Genomic DNA, 20,009 nt, shown 5'->3' on the forward strand with positions numbered 1-20,009 from the left:
AAAAAAAAAGAGATAAAAAAGGAAAAGCTGTAAAAAAATTTATTTGTGTGTGGGAGAAAATGTCAATTATGAAATAATGCCAATTACTGGAAAATCTGACAAAAATGGTGAGAAAATCACTCCAAACCTTTCTGCTCTGGGCCTGGGGACAAAGGTTCCCAGCGTTATGAAAGATTGCATCAGGTTTAGCCACATCCTCACGTGGTTGGTGCGTGGGTGGGAAGACCAACTGTTTGGGTAATGCTGGATATTTCTTCAAATGTACTGTAGCTAACACAACTATCTGTGCGGGTGGGGATCAATATGCTCCGAAATTTTACGTGTGACTAGTGACAGCCCTCATATATCAAAATTTATCGTCCATGGTCTCATAATGTTTCCCACAAAGTATGCATAGATAATTGTTTTAGCTACTGTACATACAATACTAAAAAAGTAAAATATTACAGTAATAACTCATTGTAATTGCGAGCTGAGCTAACTAGGCAAAGGGTGAAGTGACGAGTCAGGGGGTGAGGTGGCATGTCAAGACACTTACACAGCACACACATTAACAACTTTACTAAACCATTGTCTTATAACTTTTTACTTTAAAATTTCTATTTTAAAATTATTTGATACATGATGACTCGATTTGGCTACTTTTGCACTTAACATTTGATCAGTCAATAAACCAGGGCATATGGAGACGCATTGTACACACGTGATGTCACGAAGCTTCGCATCTGCAACCACAACTGCTGAGCAACCACATAAATTATCACAACCTGTACTCAAATGTATAAGCTAATTAAAATTGTTTTGTCTAGTGCAAACTATGGGATGTTTATACTCAAATTAATTGCTATCTTACAAGAATTTCAGCAATGCAAGTTATATTCTGCTAAATAACATCAGTGACATTTTATAAGCAAAAAACTTAAACTCCCTGTTTTGTATAATTTATTCCCGAGTCCCTGACCCCTACCCCCTTCCACTGACAACTATGCTTTAATCTCCCCTCCAGGCTGTCAACACTCCACCTCCTCCCAGCTAGTTAGTGATAACAATTAATGGGATGAAGGTGGTTTTAGGCTTAAAGATTTCTCTTATAAAATATCAGACTTGACTTGGCAGAATATTACTTGCATTGCTGGAATCATTGCATGATAGCAATTAATTTGAATATAATCATATTATAGTTTGCATGAGAAAATTTTTTAGTCTTTTAGCTTAATACATTTGAATACAAAGTGAATATAGAAAAATGCTGCTCAAAATTATGGGTTTTTCACAGGGAAAAGTCTGTATAACTAGCCCCAGTGGTCAGGATATTATGGTATCAAATGTTAGAGTATTTCAAATAAATTGTTTGTTTACTTCTGTACATAGAGACTGGTGGTCGAGGAGACCCTTGGGGAGAGAAACTGACTGTGCACCCCCTAAAAGGTTCGTCTGCCTCTGTCATTCTTACTGGACAAAATGTTGTTTATTTGAGCTTATTAATACGAGTACCCTTTATATACGTACAGTAAAATGCTTATTTTTACCTTATTATTGAGCTTGTCATTTAAGGATATCTTATTGGAAATGTCTCAAAGTGAATTTATTATGGAAAATTATGGTATCAAATTCATTTCTCTAACACAAATAGAAGTTTATAAGAATGCTGTGAGGAAGGGAGGGAGAGGGGAAGGGCCCATTGGAGGGTAAATGTGACTGCCCCCCCTCCCCGGGTCGCATTGATTATTTTTCAGCAACTACTGTACTGCTTCATTCTTGATACAATACAGTATTGTTTATTTGTTTTTCATTAAACAATACGGATATGTTACTGTAATAATCTGTGCTTGTGAATACTGTACCTGTACCCTTCATATACAATACAGTACTATGTATATACCTCTTAGGTAAAAATATTGTCATTCAAGACATCTTCAGGTCGTAAGACTCACTAATCCCCCACCCAACAATAGGTGACCTAACAGTGCATCAGGTCAGGTTAGTAACATGGCCCAATAATCTCCCACCCCGAGTTTTAAGATGTGATTACAGTTATGTATTACAGTCAACTGAGTGAAGTGTTTGCCTACTCTAGGCTAAAGATGACAGGATCTGCTGGTGAGTACAATATATACAGAGTATGCATTATTTTGTTTACAGTATGAAGAATATTGTACTGTGGTGTTAGCATAAATAACTACAGCTCCTATGAGCTTCATCATTTACTCTTGGAAAATACCACACTGCTGTAACACACAATGCTATATTCACGTCCGTATCATATAGGTCTTTTGCTTTTTAAAACATAATTATTTAACCAAACTTAGATACAGTATTCAGGATTATTTTGATAAAAAATTAGTGTATCTAATGAAATAAGAACTGATTTTATTGACCCCGGTACCAACATTTCTTAGTTTTTTTTTTCTTTTATGGAATGGAATTCCCATCAATATATCGTATAGAAAGATTTCGTTTACGGATATCTTATTGGAAACGTCTCATAGAGAATTTATTGAGGATCATTATGGTATCAAATTCATCTCCCTATCAGCCATGCTTGAGTGAGGAAGGGGGGAAACTGACTGTGTGACCCCCAAAAAAGTTCACCTCCATCAACACACTCAGCCAACATTACCAACACTGCTACACACACACCAACATTACCCACATACCTACTCCAACACCACCCACACATCACACACATCACCCCTACATCACCCCAACATCACACACATGCACACACACAAACACTCTGTCCAACAACCACCCACACACCCTGTCCAACAACCACCCACACACCCTCCAACACCACCCACACACCCTCCAACACCACCCACACACCCTCCAACACCACCCACACACCCCTACATCACCCACACCTCCCTACATCACCCACACACACCTTCCAACACCACCCTCACCCCACATCACCCACACTTTCACCACCCACACTTTCACCACCCACACTTTCACCACCCTCACCACACACACGAGACAGCAAGCATAAGGAGTGAAGGTTTTATTGTTTGACACATCTGCATGTGTGTGACTGCATGGTAACAAGTTAAATATCAGCTGTTAAGGAGTGCTTGGCAACACTGAATTCCACTCCATCTCTCTAATTTCCCACACATTTCTGCTTCCTCACTCCTTATTTTAGAATGTTATGTAACTTAATATTGAAGGGATACAACTTTGCTCATTTATACTTAAACTTATCACAATCTCCCTAAAAATACTTTAGGTTTTGTGTTTATTCAAGACATCTTCAGGTCATGAGACCCACTAATCCCCCACCCAAGAAAGGGTGACCTGACATGCCACCAGAAGGTCAGTAATATGAGACCACCAATTCCCCACCCTACCTCCACCTGACATTGTGTCTGGTCTGGTAGTTACATGAGACCCACTAATCCCCCACAGCTTCATGGGAGTGGAAAATCCAGTCTTTGCTGTAATACACAGCATAATTCATGCCCTTATCATATAGATTTATAATTTTTAAATATATTTATTTAACCAAACTTTTAGATAAACTATTTACGGACTCCGGTAGTTTAAAACATCCCAGCACCCAAAAATGTTCTGGGGAAGTGGGCTAGTTTCTGTCTGCAAGATGTCTAGTTTAGACGCTCAGAAACTTTTCCCAATAACCGGAAAAGATTCCGGGTTTGAGAAATTCGTCTGGTGAGCAGGAAATCTCTCATTCCCGGAAGTGTTTTGTACCAGTTGTTCCGGCTAACGTGGATATCACTTTATTTGGCTTAGTAAACATTTGGTCAAAACTTGGAGGAAAATACCGTATAAAAGAAAAACCAGCAAACCAATAAAATAGAGGTATTTTAATCAGATATCACCTTAATAAGATTGTTTTTCCATAATTCTGATTTAGGTAAATAATCTCATGAATAGTTTTTGTGATTTGTTTTGTAGTGGAGTTTCAAGTTACTGGCTTTGTAGTGAGTGAGTAACACATTGCAGATAAGGCACAAAGGTTTACCTCCATTAACCCTCTCGTGTATGAGACAAGTTTTAAGTTTTCCAGTTCCAAGATCACATCTCTGAGGCCCCCAGGGCAATGTTCGGTGGATTTGGCATCCTGTGTACCGCCGGCAAGGCCGTGGGCTCGTAACACACGTTTTGCCCGCGGTGCCCACCGTTTTTCTGTGAATGTCGGTGACACTAGAATAACCCGTTAAACTACTTCCTTCTTTCCTCACACAGCCAAACTGTGAAATGCTCTGCCTTCTTCTGTGTTTCCATACTCATACAATGTCTCACTTTAAAAAGTGGTTTTCTGGCATCTTCGTGGTGTAGATTAATTTAGTCTTTTTCTCTTGTCTTTTTAATTTCTTTTTACTCTTATTTTTTTTGGCCCCCTCCCCCAGACCCTGTTGTGGATTGATGACCTGTGCCTGGGCGGGCTAGTCCCGTAAAAAAAAAAAAAATATATATATATATATATATATATATATATCCTCACTTATAATAAACATGTGAGAAAAAATACACACCAATACGTTCACAACCTCTTAGCTCAAAATTGTCGGAGCTAACGTTTTAAGTACAGTACTATACTGTACACTGCTAGAGGCGGATATTTAATTTTTTTTTAGCTTTCCAGAGCAGTAATCAGTTCTCTGGTATGTCCAATAGTAAAAAAAGAAAAAATAGCAAAAAACCTATTCTCAATTATTTATTTATTTTATTTTATAATTTTTTTTTTATCTTTTTCGATTATTTTTGTGCCCGTGTTTTATATCGATATAAATTATATTGCATCGTGTAGCCAACACTATAATGAAGAGAATAGTACTGATAAAATTCATGTAAATCTTGAGGGTTTTTGGGGCAATTTTTTTTTAAATAAGCTGGCAGGCGTGCGACTGTATCGCATGATTGTCATATAGTAAAAGAAAGTAACACAATAACTAATAATAAAATGCAATATAAAATAATAGAAAACATATTACAAAATAAATTCATTCTGTACTGATGTAAAATAATATTCTGTACTCACAACTTTCAATGAGGTGGAAGACTTGTAGATGGACTTTGAGGGAGGAAGTGAGTGAATGAGCCCCAGTAAAATGTGAGAGTGAATGATTGTGAGTGTGTGGGGATGTGGATGAGGGTGTGGAAGAAGGTGAGGGTGTGTAAGTGTGGAGTAGAGAAGGAGAGGGATTCCAATGTAGCATAGCTGATAGGTGGAGTATGGGAGGTGGAAAGTGCTTGGTGACCGTGGGAGGCATGTGGTGGGGTGGTGAGGAAGGGAGGTAGTGGGTGGTATGAGTCTTACATAATGCAGGAGATGCTTGGGATGTGGGAGATTGTGGTGGTAGAGGGAGTCTCTGGTGGTGAGGTGTGTGGTAACGTGGATGCAACAGACACAATTTCTCCCTCAGTTTCATGACTTTTTTTATTTTCATGATTATTTACACTACCAGGCTCTTTATTATCACTATCTACTTGATCCTCACTGTCCCTAAACATGAGTTATAGAAAATCATCCTCTTTCAGAGACATTTTTCAAGACATTGTCTTTATTAAAAACATTACATTACACAACCATCAATTCACTTCTATAACACTAAAAAAAAATTATTTCGGGGAGTAGAGTAAGCAGTGTAATCCAGGAGTTGTGGAAGCCTGCACGGAGTTATGGAAATTTGAATGGACGCGGCTCACACTCGCTGTCTGGCTGCTGAGATAATACTGTGCATTTATTGTTCCGGCCTTCCCTTCCTATGGGCCTCGAGAGTTGCTGATTAGTTTAATTGGTGGAACTTACTTGTTACTGTGAAGCATCAAAATTTGACGCAATTCTGTTGAAAACTTAATTTTTGGCGACTCGATTTGCGTTACCGTGAAGTTGGTCTTAACATGAATATGATGCAAATCACGTGCTTCATCATGCGTGGGAGGGTTTAGGGTAAATATAAAATCATCCTCCCACTCTGGCTTAAATTTTTTTTCATCTCCATACTTTTGCTTCTCACAATTGGATGATGCCATCTTCCTTCACAAAATTTTCAGACACTGCCATCAAATAAATTTAATGGTATTTAAAAGCAACTTATTTTTATAAACTGTAAACACATCTTGTATCTGAAGCATACCAGTTAAATCTGGACAGTTCAATGTCCTGTGTTAATGTGTCAGGTCTTGAACTGAGGCCCTGCCCCTCCCCCTCAGCACCGATGAACGACACTTGACAAAATTTTAGCAGTGAAATTAGGATTTAAATTCTTAAATATTTATACCTGTACTCACATTGAATATTTAACTTATGCTCTCTCAGTTTATAAATATAAAGCTCCAACATTTTTCTTATTTACCGGTACCTTTTATATTAATTACGATGTAAAAAGGAGTCCAGCCAAGATACTTTCGCGAGCCGCACATTAAATGTCAAATAGCTGCACGAGCTGCTGTTTGGCCACCCCTGGTGTATAATTTATGCATTAAGAGGTTTATGATGCTCATTATTAATGTGGGTGATGCCTGGAACCTAACTCATATTTTACAATTTCTTCATGAAAAAGATATATTAAGTGACTAATATTTTGAACAGTAAAGTTTTTGTTATGTTTAATTGAGTTTTTTAATGTAAATTTGATGCACTGTATTATGGGTTACTGTATAGTGAGTAGACATATCTGAATGATGGTCTCAGTGGCAACAAAAATATCTATAATTATTCCATTACTTAAAGGTTGTTTAATTACACATATCCTTCAGGAATAAAACCCATTGCAATAATGAGGGTTTACTGTATAGCTTTTTTGTATCAACATTGTCCTCCTTTTTAAAGCCCTGGTTACTTTACAAGGTTTAAGTACAGTACAGTACAGTACAGTTTTTGAGGTGAGATATTAGACAGTATTAGAAAGTTTCTTTCACCTCACCAACTGCATCATAAATATTCCTGTGGTCATCATCATTTCAAAAAGTATTTATGAAAAATCATTAAGTTTATGGCCTGGGGAACTGTAGAGAACCATTACTTAATAGAAATAAGGATTTGGGTGATTATAACCTTTAAGAATGTAAATGAGGTAAATTAGAAGTACAAGTGGTAGTGTCTGCTGATACATGAAGAATGACTGTGTCTTAGTTTTGAACACATGACCTGTGGCAGGTTTGCTTTGCAGTAAATGTAAAGTCACGTTGTAAGAGGTCAACACCAGTTATGTAGGTAGATATATGTGGTATTTGTTCTCTTTGGTTGTGTAGAGGATTGGCAAGCAAAGAGTAAATTATTACTTTTTTGTTGTATGTCAATCTCAGTACAGTAGTCCCTGTAATATACATTTTAGTCTTCAATCCACACACTTGTGCAATCAAGTTTTCCACACCCCGGGGCATATTACAGAACCAAATCTTTCCTGTACAGTACAATTACCTGTTCTCATTATTTCCTCTACACATGTCTCTAGACACCTATACTGTACAGTACAGTACCTATAGTATTTCCACGCTAAGCTGGCCTGTAGGCCACGCCCCTCGTAGTTACAAATAGCTGAATGGTTCCCCTGAGTGTTTTACCTCCCCTGGACTGCGCGTATGTAAGCGCGTATTTATATCGACCTTTTATAATAAATATTTAAAAATTTCTAACATCCTCTCTGCAGTGATAATGCCTTGAAATCATTTGCATTTTGATAGTTCAAATATTTAACATTATTTTAGATAATAACTGGTCTGCTTACCAATTGTGAACACATTTAGTTTGAATTTTCTATGAACCAATCGGCTATTAGAATAGAAGAGGGGCGGGGACTATGGGTCAGGTTAGCTTGGAAAGGGTACAGTGCAGTATGTCTTGTTTATGTAGGTAGCTTTCTTGTGATTTTTTTTTTACAGGCATTATGAAAATTTGGTGAAGAATAGAATTAGTGTGGAGCTTAGTCATTTGTACAGTATTCAGTTAATCTGGCTACTTTTTTTTATAATTTAGCAGTTACTGTTGTTTAGTTAATACCTATACTGTACTTCATCTCTTGTTAAACTCTTATCAAGGGTGTTAGTGTGGCCCCCTCTGTGAGCAAGTAACATACAGAGGCACTGTATAGATAGAATGATATCATGAACTTGTGCAGGAGATATTGTTTTCTGTGCATGTCTTCAGTGCTTAGTGTTGCAGGTTATAAAAAGTAATAGGGGGGGGATTACAAGTACTGTATGTTCATGAGTCTTAGATGTCAGGATGAAGCTAAATAAAAGGTGTTACTCCCATTAAGTTTACTATAGTTTGCCAGTGGAAGTGTGTCTTAGGGTAACACTCAACATGACACATTGTACATACATCTGTTTTTGCACCATTAAGTTTTTCTGTTATGAAATTTGATGATTGGTATAGAAATGAGAGTACTAAGTGTTCATGTGTTCAACAGTAGTCATGCAGTCATCACCAAAATTTTCATGATGAACTACCTATCATATGGCAGGTTGTCATGCATGATCTATCATATGGCAGATTGTCATGCATGGTCACCTAACAGACGTCAAGTTGGCATACAGTCTTGAAAAGTTAAATTTGGAATAACATTGTGTATTGGTTGTTCCTCCCTGTACCTCCCATACTAACCTGGGAAAACCAAACAAACACTTAATTGCTGTATTTAAAGAGTTAATGCTTTACTAGTACTGACAGGATCTACTTAGTAATTTATTAACACATTCTTGTGGTAAAGGACATTACTAACAAAGTGTCAGGGGAATGCCCATATAGACATATTACCTGGCGCAGTCTCCTAATAACTGTGACCAGCAGCAGGCCAATCCTTCCCCAGGAGTCCAACCAGCAAAGCGGCAGAAGGACTTGGAGGGGCTGGACTCTTTACATCTGAATCAACTGGGGGTCATCCCTCCACCAGGGCTGACGGTTACACCAGTGGGGGTGAATGGGGGTCCTGGAGTGCCACCCCCGGGAGTCCCAACACCCCCTCTGGCTGGAGTTCCCAACCTGGGAGCCCCAAGCACGCCAGGACGAGCCAAGATCGCCACAGTATCACGCGTGGGAGGTCGCCCTCGGATCATCTCCTGGATGGACGCCCCTGATGATGTCTATTTCTATGCTACAGACACCACCAAGTATGTTATGTTGATGTTTGTTCAGATCCATGGTTATTTAGATATTATAGGCAACAAATAAGTTAGAAATATCATATTAGAGTTAAAGTATTTGTGTTTTAGAAGGGAGAATATTAACTTTGCAAACCTGTTGTAATGCATTTCAGATATGTAATGCTTGTGAATAAAAATATGGCAAAAGGGGTGCTATAGTTGGATGGTCAAAAGGAGATGGGAAGATGATGTAAGGAGGGAGTGAAGTATGCACTAGTGAAGGGATCATCCTGGAAACAGTCTGTGTTGTGTGTTTTTTCTGTAATGGACAGGTGCTGATAAGTGATCTTAGGTTAGGTTAGGTGAAGGGCCACAGGTAACCCAAATTAGTGTTTTGGGTCTTTTTGAGGAAACAAAATAATATTACAGAACAAATCTGTTATAGTGTTAAGAGTGAGTGAATGAATAGTGTGTATATTTTCTCTTTTTTCTAACCAAGTAAATTAAATTTGTGAGTTTGCTTTATTATTATTATTATTATTATTATTATTATTATTATTATTATTATTATTATTATTATTATTATTATTAAGCAGCTATTATGTGTTTTTATTGAAAATGGTAATGTATGAAATATATGAATGGGTAATTGGAGTATTTGTTCATCTTAGACACTGGACTTGGTGACCTTGATTGGCTGGCCACATTGTTTTCTAATTAGTAACACCACTATGGCCTCAGCTTTAAACAGCCAACATGTGTGTGTGTGTACAGTACTTGACTCTCTCTACTGTTTGTGGTTATTTACCCCAATTTCTTACTATCATCATCTACTGTACTGTATTAACAGGTCTAAAAGGCTAGCAGGAAATCCACTTGCAAATGGAAAGTCCAAAGGAATTTATTTTTTATTTTTCCCAACAACAATTCATTGCCATAGTCTCTGTTTGTTTGGGTGATTCTCATTCTCACCAGCATTTTTATGAGTGGTTTGTGACAGTCTACTTGCCGCCTAACCTCTCAATACCAGAGAATGACTTATGAATAGTATGAAGAGCAGCTAATATCATGTAAATTAACCATTTTAACGATAGAACTTCCCATAACCCGCCACCAGTCAGCTGTGAGATGGCTATATACATTGCCAGTGTAGAAAAACCATTTCAGTACTCTAATGTGACTTAAAAATAAAGAAAATATAATATAAAACTATAAAATAAGAAAAGTGAAAAGCATTGGTGTTTATTCTGTGTGAGATGAACGTATGTATGGAGGCAGTGAGCAGTTTGTCAACAGTGCGTCTGCCAACTTTGTTAGTTAGGCCTATTTCAGTTTAAACATGTACACCTCTGCAGTAAGTTTACTTTATTCTTTATGTGTTTGCCCTTATGACAATTATTCCTTTTACTTGTACGTATTGTGTGTGTGTGTGTGCGTGTGTGTGTGTGTGTGTGCGTGCGTGCGTGCGTGCGCGCGCGCGCTTGCATGCACGTGCATTCATACAATACAGGTACAGGAAATTACTGTCTCCAGAATGAATGGCTCCCTGTCCCAGCCGCAAAAATGCCGGCAACTTTAAAACTACCCACAGACAATTTTGGGTGCATCCAGGGTGTCATCCGCGAATAAAAGAGGACCGGGAAATAAAAATCTGTGAATTACCTGGGCATACTGTATATTCTCTTACGGTTGGCCTCTTATGGTTTATGGTTCATCATGATTAATATAACATCTTCAGTAATAGAGAAAAAATACATTATCCTGTACTGTATGTAATTTGTAATATGACTTGAAAATAAAAGGATAAGCTGTATCAGAAGGTTGTTTACTCAAGATGTATTAGTGTAAGCTTTCAGTAGACCAGCTTACAACAGGGGTCGCTATATCACGCTGTATAGTATTTGATATGAAGATACCTTTCTAAAAACGTTATTTACGACCTTTGAGTGTTATATGATGACTCAGTTTGGCTACCGGTACTTGTACACTTAGACAAATGATTAATGAATTGACCAGGGTATATGCAGATTCATAATACCTGTACTGTACAGTACTGTGCACTACAAAATTAATTAAGTGACGATAAATACAATAGTATTTATTAAGTGGTGATAAATACACTGCATTAATATTTATTAAGTCATGATAAATACACAACTGTGATGTACTAATTTACTAAGTGTTGAAGACAGACATTGTGATAAGCCAATCAGCTGTTTGCTGTTTGTAAACAAATGAGTATGAAATGACTCATGGTGTTCAGTGTGGGATTCTTTTTTCAGGAAAGCTGATTCTTTTAGGATAATATTTTATCAACCTGGTACAAAATGATCATGAATTATATGAGAATTGTCGTGAAATTCCATAAAGAAGTGTTAAAGGAATCTTGTGGGAGAGAGAGAGAGGGGGGGGGGGGCACCCACCCTCTGCCAGCTGCTCCCAGATAAACATTTGTCTTCCACATACAATATACTCCTACACTTATTTATTTTTATCTTCATAGTACAGTACAGTGTACAGTTTTCTCTTTTTTCATAAGACAAATTCTGTGGTTACTTACATATAACACTTTACAGTAAATAGCAAGCATCTCGGTGACAACAGTTGTTGACAACCAGACTTACAATGTCTGATTTTCAACCCAGAGAGTTCTGTTTCATATTATTTTATTGTTGATGTAATATTCTTTTAATAACCTTGTTATACACTTGAAAACATAACAGCAACTGATTTTCTTTAAACAGTTCCAGAGAAGCAGTGTTATCCCCCCCACTCCATATACTGTATACAGTATTCGCTTTTTTCGGACTGGGGTCTGTCCCAATTAGTCTGATTTATCGAGGTTCTATTTGGAGATTCGAATGGGTTAGGTTAAGAAAATGCTATATCAAAGTTCAACACAGCTGCCAGCGGTGCCATTTGCATAGATACTGGCTGCTTCACAAATGCCCACCCTCAAGTGTCGCCGTAGCAGTCAGCCCGACCGGATCTGCTGACCTGCAACGCTTCTTCCCTTGACTCTCTCACACAAAGGAATGTTTATTCCCTTTATTCCCATGTGTAAAAAAAAAAAAAAAAATATATGTTTACTGTATGTGTTCAAAACTAGGGGTTGAAAAATAATCGTAACTCCCCAGCTTATCCTAACTCTCACTAATAATAATAATAATAATATTATATATATATATATATATATATATATATATATATATATATATATATATATATATATATATATATATATATATATATATATATATATATATATATATATATATATATATATATTTATAAATAATAGTAAAACCATGTAATCAGGCATTTCATGAAATGAATGTTTTTTTTTTAGTCAAATAGTGAAATTAATGTTTCAATTGAGTTAAATTCGGTGCTAACCTAGCGTAAAATAACATTACATCATATTACGTTTTAGGTGAGGACCTAACCTAACTTAACGTAAAGTAACAGTACATCATATTATGTTACGTTAGTTAAGTTAGGTTAGGACCTAACCTAACTTAACGTAAAATAACATTACATCATATTATGTTACGTTTGTTAGGTTAGGACCTAACCTAACTTAATTGAAACATTTATTTTGCTGTGTATTTTTCTTTGCAGTCCCTTTGCTTGTATTTACATGAATGAATTGCCTCTGAGGGTATGTACTGTATTTGTGTTCTGATATAATGTAGATGATGTAAATGTTCCATTGATTTTTTCATGGGAAAAGTATTTCCAAGTCCATGTATACAGTATATGTCCATGTTAGAATTTAATTTGTTTTTGTTTCTGCTGAATATATGCACATATATTTATATATGTATATTTTTTTCAGGAAATTGCGCAAAAGTTTAACGACCAACGACCTGAAGCGGGCAGCCCGACGACCTTGGAAAAAGATTCAGGAGAAAGAGCTCTCACCTTCCACACCAACGCCAGCAAGCACACCTATCACACATATTACCAGTGAATGATCCGAACAGAACTACAGGAAAATGAGGACTCGATCCCACCCCCCAACCCCCTGAGCTAATCAGCTGAGCGACAACACATTCCCTGCTGGAGTGCTTGGGATCATCTGTGGACGCTCCAAAGTGGCTGGTTTGCTGCATCACATAGGTAGTGACTTGTGTGCACAAGCTGAACACTTAAAAGTGCAGTGTGGTGTACCAGTGTATGTGGTTCACTGGTGAAGTGTTGCTGTGGAGGAAGTTATTCCAGAGAGGACTCTCCAGCTCTCTCGCCCCCATCCCCCAGTCTGCGTTAGATTCCAGTACTGTATAGAGAAACAGTGAGTGGCATGATCAGAATCCCCAAGAGGGCATGGTGCCCTAAAAAAGGGAATGTTAGCGCAAATTATAACTGGATACAAACTAAACTACAAAGTCAAAAGCCATTTTCTAGGCCCATGGTTTGTCTTCATTAATAAAAGGTTTATTAAGTAACGCGAGGAGTTTGGAGTTTGCTACAATTACCTTTTCCTCCTTCGGCCTCGTGGTACTGCAATGTGGAACTTCTACTGATGGAAGAATCAAAGTTCAAAAACCCTCTTATATTTGTTATGAGAGGCATATTGTATGAGTGGAAGCTTAAAGGCTTATGCAAGATGATGGATCTGTAGACTAGTTCTCTAGGCTGACTCACAGGTAGTTAAAAGTGTGAATCCGTGAGGAGTACCTGAGGAAAAAGCAACATCCAAGATGATGCTTCGTTGACGAGATGATCTGACTGGATTACTGAGGTAACAAATGTCATGGCTGAAGAACAGTGTTTGTTGAAGCGTTGTCGGTCTTCAAGATTTATAAAAGAGGGAAAACACATAATGTGTGATAAAATGAGTAACAAGAAAAGTAAATTTTTATCTAAAGATCATGCTGTGTGCAGAAATATGATGAGGAAAGTTGATTGCTGCCCAAGTTGGTCAATGAATCCCAAGTACCACCACTCAAAGTTCAAAGTGAAAAATAACAATAACTTTATTCAGCACCCACACTATTTTTTATTCAGACTTTTTTGTGTACATATGGTTGCCGCATGTTCATCATGAAATTTTCAGTGATTCGTAGTGATATTAGTGATAATTTGTGTACTTTGTATTTTGTCCAATTGAAGATTTTCTGCACCAGTATCAATTTTTGGACTGGGTATAAGACTTCCACCAGCGCTGTGTTGTGATCACTCAACACCTATCCCAAGGTTCAGGAATGACCCTTGGCCGGGTTGCACTCTGTGGTGGCAGTGTTGGTGCCTGCCCCTTGCGAGGATAGCAAGAACTCTTTGTCGAGGGTCAGTCTCCCTTACAATCCATCTTTTTACTGTAGTCTTTACCTGCACAGATCAGTTCACCTTTCTCTACTTCCATTTTCCCCCACAGGTATTTATTTTACAGTGACTCGTCAGACTTAAATTTTTATAAAGAATTTGTAAATTAGTAAAAAGAGGTTTCATTGCACTCAGAAGATTGTAGTCAAAGCTGCTCTTCAACCACTGATGTGTGGCCTTCCCACCAGTGCATCAAAGTATTAGAAAAATGGTTAAAACATCACCTATCAGTTATTCACCCATTTTTTTGTTTTGTTCATTTGTTGATGTGATAACTGTACATTTACACATTTATATGTCTTGCTGGGTTTATATCGTGCTGCTATATTCTCAGCGTGTATCTGAGGAAGGACTACTTTTATGTACAATAATTTAAATCATTAACTCTAGTCTGATTGCATAATTTACCTTTAGAATAGGAATCTGCAAATTAAGCTGAGTATAGGTATTTTTATAGCAAATAAAAAATATAGCTAAGTTTATAGCAGCAGCATTACCCAGACCTGTCCTAAATTGTCCCTTCTATGGACAAGTGATGCCAAGAGCCAAACCTCGAGTCCAGCAGAGGGATTGTGATGGATGGAAAACATGAGACACTCATCAGATTTTGTATGGATATGCTAATTTTTGTTCTGTACTTAGTTCATTCATTCATTCAGCCCTCTACAATACATAGATAGACTTTGTAATAATGGATTTTTCTTTATATTCCTTATTGCATACAGAGCAAAAATGTGTGATGACATTGTAGATTGATAATTTGTAAATTATTCCCATTTCCCTTAAACCTTAATCCAACAGGTGATATATATATATATATATATATATATATATATATATATATATATATATATATATATATATATATATATATATATATATATATATATATATATATATATATATATATATATATATATATATATATTATTAACTTCTCGCTTGAAGACAAGAAAGGAGTCTAATTTATCTTGTCATAAATATGTATTAAGTAAAGTGGAGAGGAAGTAGTGCAGTATATACGTATGGAAGTTAAATAACAAATATGGAAAAAATGTGAATATGTGTGATGTACAGTGACCATCAATCCATGCACACCCATGTGCTTAGTGACCATCCACCCATACATACCCAGTTACTCTACCTCTGTATATCAAATGTAGTGGCCTACTGAGGGGGACACCCTATATTAACAACCAGTTTACTGATAATTTAGCTGCTCCTGCAAGATCATAGTTCATCAAAATGTTTATGACACAGTATTACTATATCAGAAACATTATGCCAATGGACAAATCCCTTGGTCATCATTATAAACCTGATTAAAATACACTGATATTATGATAAACAAAACAAAATGACTTATAGTGCTAAGTGTTTCAAAGTAAGGTTGGAAGCCAGAAAGAATAAGTATAAGGGATGAGGGGAGATTTAATTATATTTTTTACCAGTTACCCTCACTATGCCACTGCTAATGGGGGTAATTCATTATGTTTTCATAAAAAATAAATAATTTTTTTTTAAAGATCTGAAAACATGTATTCCTCAACATGCTGATTAAAGATCTAAGGTCAAAAAGTTATAATTTTTGTAATTACCAGTAGTAATGATATGAAAACAATAATTCAATTTGTTTTACAACTAATTACTGTACTTGTTACTTAAAATTTTTCATATATTTTTCCCCCCAATATATTGGATGTACAGCACCAAAGTAGAAACACATTAATTTCCTTTTCTAAGAGAGGCTCCAATGACGACATATTTAGTGACCATCTACTGAATACTCCTCCCAGTGACAGTCTGTCCTTACACACCTTTTTCACATCCACCTTTATGTACACCCAGTGATCATCCACCCTTATGTACACCCAGTGATCATCCACCCTTATGTACACCCAATGATCAACCACCCTTATGTACACCCAGTGCTCATCCACTCATATACACCCAGTGATTATCTACACCATGATCATCCACATCCAGTGATCATCCACTCATATACATCCAGTGATCATCCACTCATACACACCCAGTGATCATACACACCCAGTGATCATCCACTCATCCACATCCATTGATCATCCACTCATACACACCCAGTGATCATCCACTCATCCACATCCAGTGATCATCCACTCATACACACCCAGTGATCATACACACCCATTGATCATCCACTCATCCACATCCAGTGATCATACACACCCATTGATCATCCACTCCTTACACCCATTGATCATCCCATACACATGATCATCCTCATACCCAGTGATCATCCACTCATCCACATCCAGTGATCATCCACTCTCCACATCCAGTAATCATACACACCCATTGATCATCCACTCATCCACATCCAGTGATCATCCATCATACACATCCAGTGATCATCCACTCATCCACATCCAGTGATCATACACACCCATTGATCATCCACTCATCCACATCCAGTGATCATCCACTCTACACACCCTTGATCATCCACTCATTCACATCCAGTGATCATACACACCATTGATCATCCACTCATCCACATCCAGTGATCATCCACTCATCCACATCCAGTGATCATACACCTTGATCATCCACTCATCACACCCAGTGATCATCCACTCATCCACATCCAGTGATCATACACACCCATTGATCATCCTCATCCACATCCAGTGATCATACACACCCATTGATCATCCACTCATCCACATCCAGTGATCATACACACCCAGTGATCATCCACTCATCCACATCAGTGATCATACACACCATTGATCATCCACTCATCCACACCCAGTGATCATCCACTCATCCACATCCAGTGATCATACACCATTGATCATCCACCATCACACCAGTGATCATCACCCATTGATCATCCACTCATCCACACCCAGTGATCATCCTCATCCACATCCAGTGATCATACACCCATTGATCATCCACTCATACCACCAATTGATCATCCACTCATACATCCAGTGATCATCACTCACCACCATTAATCACCCTCATACATCCAGTGATCATCCACTCGTATACATCCAGTGATCATCCACTGTTATACATTCAGTGATCATCCACACCGATCATCCACTCACCATCCAGTGATCATCCACTCATCCACACCCAGTGATCATCCACTATCCACACCCAGTGATCATACACACCCATTGATCATCCACTCATCCTTATCGTGACCATCCATTCATACACACTCAGTGATCATCCACTCGTACACATCCAGTGATCATCCACTCATCCTTATCGTGATCATCCACTCATCCTTATCGTGATCATCCACTCATACACACCCAGTGATCATCCACTCATACACAACCAGTGATAATCCATTCATCCACATCATGATCATCTACTCATCCACATCCAGTGATCATCCATTCATCCACATCCAGTGATCATCCACTCATCCACACCCAGTGATCATCCACTCATCCACACCCAGTGATCATCCACTCATCCACACCCAGTGATCATCCACTCATACACATCCAGTGATCATCCACATCCAGTGATCATCCACTCATCACACCCAGTGATCATCCACTCATACATGCCTACTGAAGAGGTCACATATCCACCCAGCCATATAACCACAATAAACATCCACCCAGACATTCCCACACTTTGTGACCATCCACCAAATGACCTTTGAGTTATTTACACCCGGTGACCACCCACCCATATATTACACCTGGTGGCCATGCATACATTCATGGATGTACTGTAATTTATATTAAAGCAGATACAGTATTCATATAGGGATACTTGTATACATCTGCACATACTGTACATAGACTTATTATGCATATGCAAATATGCCATACAGGTTCATGCATACACAAATCTGTCTTGTATCATGTTCACTTCCATTAAATCTGTCTAAATTTTAAGAGGGATGAAAGTTTTCATGTGGTTTGACTGCTAACCAGAATCCCTAGTTTAACACTCATCCATATTAGCATCTTAATCTCAGATGCTGACACCTGTACACAAGACTGTCACTGTAATGTATTAGTCATTATTACCGACAAACCTTAACCTTCTTCCTCACTATACTTGTCATCCATTCTCTTGGAACATTTCCTTCCCCATTTTATCAGTTTCATACTTGATACATTTGATTCTCAAGTAAAAGGTTCCAGGATCCACTCTGGGATGAGAAGCATGAGGTAAGTGCTCAAACACTTGATTTATTGAACGTGTAATATAATTTTTTTTTATCTTTATCATGTTTACCGTTTATGTGCTATGCAACAGTTTGACTAATATAAGCCTCCTCCATGCAATGTATCCTCAGTGTATTCCTGAACATTCTGACATTGTATTGTAACACTGTGTCCCTCACTCTATTATTCAGCTTGACCTTGGTCGCCCCATCAAAGATGTTCAGACTAAACTCCCAAACACACTTTTCATCAACCTTGGCTGAAGACATAGTGGATTTATTGCTATACAAAAAAAAAGGATGTCATACAACTAAATTTCCACTGACCTCAGTCATTTAACACTATTTGTATCAACCTCAAAAGACTATCTCCCAGAAGAAACTTAACTACTCACAAGATGGTGAATATTTGGAACTTGAAGATTGTTTACTACAATTATTGCCATATCAAGAGAAGTTTAATTCATTAAAAAGCATATTTTAAGCCTTATGTTGACAGCATGAAGTATTAGAGGCAATATGTTATTGATATGTAGAGCTAATTGTACTTTAGAGTAAAACTCATTGGTAATAAAGTTGCATAAGAATCCATTTCTGTAATGTACGTTATCATTCTTTCAATACAAATAGGAGTACAGGTAATTAGATCACCAAATTAAAATAATTTAATCTTTGAATATAATACTTTCCACAAATGAAAGTGTTTTTTACCTTTTGATAAAATTAATGTTTGTTATAGAAAATAATTTTATTTAGAAAAATAAAAGGTTAAAAATTTTCAAAGGTTTTTTATATCAAATTTAGCAAGGAAGCAAGGGACAGCGATCAAACTTAATTGAACAAATGTATTTAATGCTCATTTTCCAGTGAAATTGTAAACTAATGATGCTGTGGTGTGTAATCAAATGTCATCCTATTCTCATATTACAGTATACTGTTTACTGCATAAGCAGTGCCACCCTCTATGCAACCAATTACTGTTGGTTAAGACATTTCCACAAACCTCCAACTTTTGACTTTTCAGAGAAACAAAGGAGGTTACAGTAAAGAGATGTTAGTGGGAGGCTGATGGAAATTTAGCTTGTGTGATCACCGCTTTAACGTAATGAAACATTCACACATTTGCTTGTGAATATAACTGACTCACTGTAACCTCTTAGTGTACATGTATTAGCATCTCAGGATATCAAGACACCTTCTTGAGATTTCATGTGTGTATCATAACATTTGATCAAACTGTGTATCAGAATTGGCAAAGTTAAGCCATTCTTTTGTTGCTAACTGCTTTAGTGTCCCCCAATTGTCAATTATCCTCTTCCATCTTCCCTCAACTTATATTATATATATTATATATCTATATCTGAAAATTTTATTGAGCTCAATTAGAATTTTGGAATACTTGTATCAGTTATTTATGAAAGGTAACCTCTCCATAAAGCAAGGA

General features: G+C 37.2%; 1 protein-coding gene across 13 annotated transcripts in view; it reads left to right on the forward strand.

The window, feature by feature from the left end:
• LOC121854857 (metastasis-associated protein MTA1-like) overlaps positions 1-15,068 on the forward strand; it is a 98,429-nt gene extending 83,361 nt beyond the window's left edge. For 5 of the 13 annotated variants that reach the window (XM_042349649.1, XM_042349651.1, XM_042349660.1 and 2 more), the window contains 3 exons: positions 1,372-1,428; positions 8,781-9,081; positions 12,893-15,068. In XM_042349649.1, coding sequence (XP_042205583.1) covers positions 1,372-1,428; positions 8,781-9,081; positions 12,893-13,031 — 497 coding nt within the window. In that variant the 3' untranslated portion in view covers positions 13,032-15,068. Of the gene's footprint in view, positions 1-1,371; positions 1,429-8,761; positions 9,082-12,892 lie in introns of all 13 variants that reach the window. The other 8 variants (XM_042349652.1, XM_042349653.1, XM_042349661.1 and 5 more) reach the window with 4 other exon arrangements.
• Positions 15,069-20,009: the final 4,941 nt, after the last annotated feature.

Source organism: Homarus americanus, unplaced genomic scaffold (genome assembly GCF_018991925.1).
Source record: "Homarus americanus isolate GMGI-L3 unplaced genomic scaffold, GMGI_Hamer_2.0 scaffold46625, whole genome shotgun sequence".
NCBI lineage: Eukaryota > Metazoa > Arthropoda > Malacostraca > Decapoda > Nephropidae > Homarus > Homarus americanus.